General features: G+C 42.8%; 1 protein-coding gene across 1 annotated transcript in view; it reads left to right on the top strand.

Moving 5' to 3' along the window:
* PHIP (pleckstrin homology domain interacting protein) overlaps window positions 1-3,754 on the top strand; it is a 217,830-nt gene that overhangs the window by 135,167 nt on the left and 78,909 nt on the right. The window contains exon 16 of the mRNA XM_019520451.1: window positions 27-210. Coding sequence (XP_019375996.1) covers window positions 27-210 — 184 coding nt within the window. The remainder of the gene's footprint in view (window positions 1-26; window positions 211-3,754) is intronic.

Consider the following 3,754-nt stretch of genomic DNA (forward strand, 5'->3'; position numbering starts at 1 on the left):
TAAGTACACCTGTATTAATTTTGCAGGCTCTGTAAGTACTACCTCAGAAGTACATTCACCACCAAATATAGGTTTAAGGCGTAGTGGACAAATTGAAGGTGTGCGACAGATGCATAGCAATGCACCAAGAAGTGAAATAGCCACTGAGCGGGACCTTGTGGCTTGGAGTCGAAGGGGTGTGGTACCTGAATTATCATCAGGGGTAGCCAGGTAAGGCTATCTCTTCTGAAAGTTATTAATTTGATTAAATTTGGATTTTGGTCTAGATGGCATGTGACCATGCAGTTACTTGGTTTTGGTATGTATATTCCTCGATGGGTTTTTAATTTTTTGGAAGAGGGAGGATGATATCATGAGGAAGACATTAACTTCTAGGAGAGATTGAATAAGAAAGCAATAGTTTGGCATGTGTTTGGGCGGGAGAGGTTGTGAGGCTAACTTTTCATACTATGCAGCAGGGACATATTTGCCTAAAATTAGTTCTAGTGTCCTAGCTGTAAGTAGTAACACAATATTGTTCAACTGCCATTTGCTGACAACACCCTGTTTTTACATTTTAACTCCTTTTGGCAAAGATGGTACACCAGCCCAGAGCAACTTTTCTGAAAGTAATCTAGATGTAATCTTAGTGGTAAATTCTTGTGAGGCAGGGTAGATTTGCACCTTATAGATTAATTTAGAGATGTATAGCATATGCTTTCCTAAGCAATGACTTTCTTCATCAGACTGTGAAGGTGTTGCAAGTCTAGTAACAACGTTGCTTGCACTCTCCTCATTTTAACTTTTTTTGCCTCAAAAGATAATCTCATTTCAGAATACATTTATCCCTCAGTATTCTACCATGGCGATGGAATTCATTCTTGAGAGAATCAGTAATGCCTCTCCTTTGTGTTGCTTTGCTTCTGGTCCAGTGGTTGCTTGAAGCCCTTTTCTTAGTGGCCCTTTTGACTCTGTGCCCTGCATTCAAAGAGCAGTTCCAGATACAGGTCCTACTGGCTGAGACCTGATTATTTGTCTTGGCATCACAAGCCGTCCCTGCTCAATTTTTAGGTCTCATATTCGCAGAGCAGGAGAACTTTACAAAGTGGAGGAGCTTCATGACTCCGTCGTGGTGTTCCACTTCTGATGAAGTACTCTTACCCCAGATAGTGGACTTCAGTAGAGAACTTTGGTGAGCCTTTGCCTTGTGGTAAAATATCTTCCAGACAGTCTGCACATAGCAAGCTCATCCTCCATGTCAGTGGGGCTTATATGACAAATGCAAGTTACTTCTTCCCAGTTACTTGGGAAATAGGTAAATAATATCAGGCCCTTTTGTGGGGACCAGAATTTTTCTGTTACCACCTTGTGCCATGTTTTTTATTCTTAACAGGCAGGGGAAGGTAAAAAGAGCTTTATGATAAGAAAGGATAAGGAATCAAAGAGTAAGCTTGCTAGGAAGGAAGTCTTGTTCATGTGCCATTTGGCAGTTAGCCAGCTACTATGTACTGTTGGTTTGCTATAACTTTGGACTTCATGAATATCTGGCATACTTTGTTGATTTGTCTCCAGACTTTTAGAAGACCTTTATTTGACTTCTTATGAAGGGACAGTTGAAGGGACAGTTAGTGGCCAAAAAATGCCATATGAGACACCCTTGATGCAACTGATACCACACCTTCATCAGTGGCCACAGTGGTGATCATGAGACAGTCTTCTTCCCTTCTGGGCTCTTTTTTTCTAAGGAACTGATTAATAGGGTGAAGAACATTCCCTTTTTTGAATCAGAAGTATTTTAGCTCCAAGTTAAATGAGGCTCTATACATTGCTGAGGACACTGGATACTTTCCTTTCCTTGGGAGCAAGGAAGAGAGGACTAATTCGTTTGGCCCTGCAGGACAGATCCAGATCTGGTAGCATGTGGGACCTCATGCGTGCCAAATGACCCAACTCCAGTGGTATGCTGGCTTGCCACTGCTTGCTGCCTATTTTTCCCTACCGCCAACGATGACCAAAGATCCCAAATTTGGTGGTGGGCAAAGGTCTGGGGGTAAGTAGCAGTGACATTTACCTTCTGGGTTCCAGAGCTACACCAATGTAGTGGCTACAGTAGCAGCATCAACAGGCCCTACAGGCCAGAATTAAATCACTCACAGGCTGTTAGTTGGATAGCCCTGCTTTAGGGTGTTTACGCACTGCCAAGTAGTACAGATACAAGCCTTATAGTCAGAGATGTTGACACTGGCTTTATGATCCAGATATCTTGTTCTGCAGGGACCAAACCCTCAGACTGATAACGACCTCTCCATTTGATAATAGGCTAATTCTGTGATGGCAGATGAGAACAATGCAAACAATTCGATATCTACCAGTCTGAAAGCTGTCATCAGAGGGAGGGTACATCTGGCTACTATGTGTGCTTCACCCTGAGGTTCTCTTTTGCATGTCAGCAGCCTGGAGGTCTGAGCCTGAGGCTGTCCCCCATCCTCCTCCACACTCCCAGTGGGGTGGGTGAGATGGGCTGGTAGTATGCTGTCTGTCCATGATGGCCTCGGGTTCCCATCTTGGGGACCCTTTGCTGTTCTGAAATCCCTTCTTTTGTATTCTTTTTCCCTTCATGACTCTTCATTTCTTACCATCACTGATTGGTCTCTCAGTGGTCATGATATTTGTCCATATTCTGTCCCATCAGCATAATCCTTTGTTTCACAAACCCATCACATGCACACATCCTAATTTGGGCTTTACCCGTCTTCTCCTAATTTGGTCTTTTCCCGAAAACTGGAAAGCCTAAGGGCCCTGCAGTTGAGCACTGTGACCTAGTGCCACCTTATGTTATGGAACAGTGTGGTACACATCTTCAGTTCCCCAGCTTGTGCTTGCTGTTTGCCTGTATCAGACACAGTGGGCCTTGAAGAAACTTTGTCACAGACAGGCTTTTTAGAAATCAGTTAACCCTTACTGTTGCCTTGGATCATTATTCTAATATTTATCTACCTATAAGCCAGTTCCCAAGAGCAAACCTGTAAACACCATTTTCTAACCATCAAGAGACACCGTGTCGATACCTGCCCTTTGCTCTGCATCTCATGAACTGTCCTCTAGACGTAGCAACACTTCCACAAAAAGAAGCATCCTTCATCAGCAGTCCCTTCAACTCCTCATTCTCCACATCATAACCAAAATCTTTGGGATGGTCAAGAGATGCAATCATTTCCTTAAGTTCCATTTATTTCCCTTCCTTTTGCTTGTGAGTGGCTTGCTTTGGTTTCTGGAAGCTTGGCACTCTGTCTTTGATGTCACCATAGCTCACTGTAACCATCCTGTTGCACACACTTCCCCCAGTTTCCATTTTCAGTACCTGTTCAGGAATTCTTTTTATGAGATTATGCTTTGATAAGGGATCTTTTTTTTTTCTCTTCTCTTTGGGGTGGTGCTTAGAATAAGTTCTTGTATAGCAAGGGAAAGGGGCTATAAACTAGTTACTTTCTGGTCCTGAGGAGGAAAAGGATGAGGTTGTTTCTTGGATGTAACTAAAGCTTAATTTTTTTTCATTTGTATACTCAGTAAATGTAAGTAAATAATGCTACATTCATGGTATGAGAGTGAAATCCTATACTCATTTGCAGAAATACTACTCTGACAATTGTTTTGACTTTGGAAATTCTTATAGGTGGTTTCAAGTACACAATTGGATGGGTAAAAAATTGGTGGTGGTGGACAGGTTGTACTCCGCCTGGTGAGATGTGAGCAGTGGGGTACCCCAGGGCTTGGT

This window comes from Gavialis gangeticus, unplaced genomic scaffold (genome assembly GCF_001723915.1).
Source record: "Gavialis gangeticus isolate Ggan-Ray unplaced genomic scaffold, GavGan_comp1, whole genome shotgun sequence".
NCBI classification, from domain to species: domain Eukaryota; kingdom Metazoa; phylum Chordata; order Crocodylia; family Gavialidae; genus Gavialis; species Gavialis gangeticus.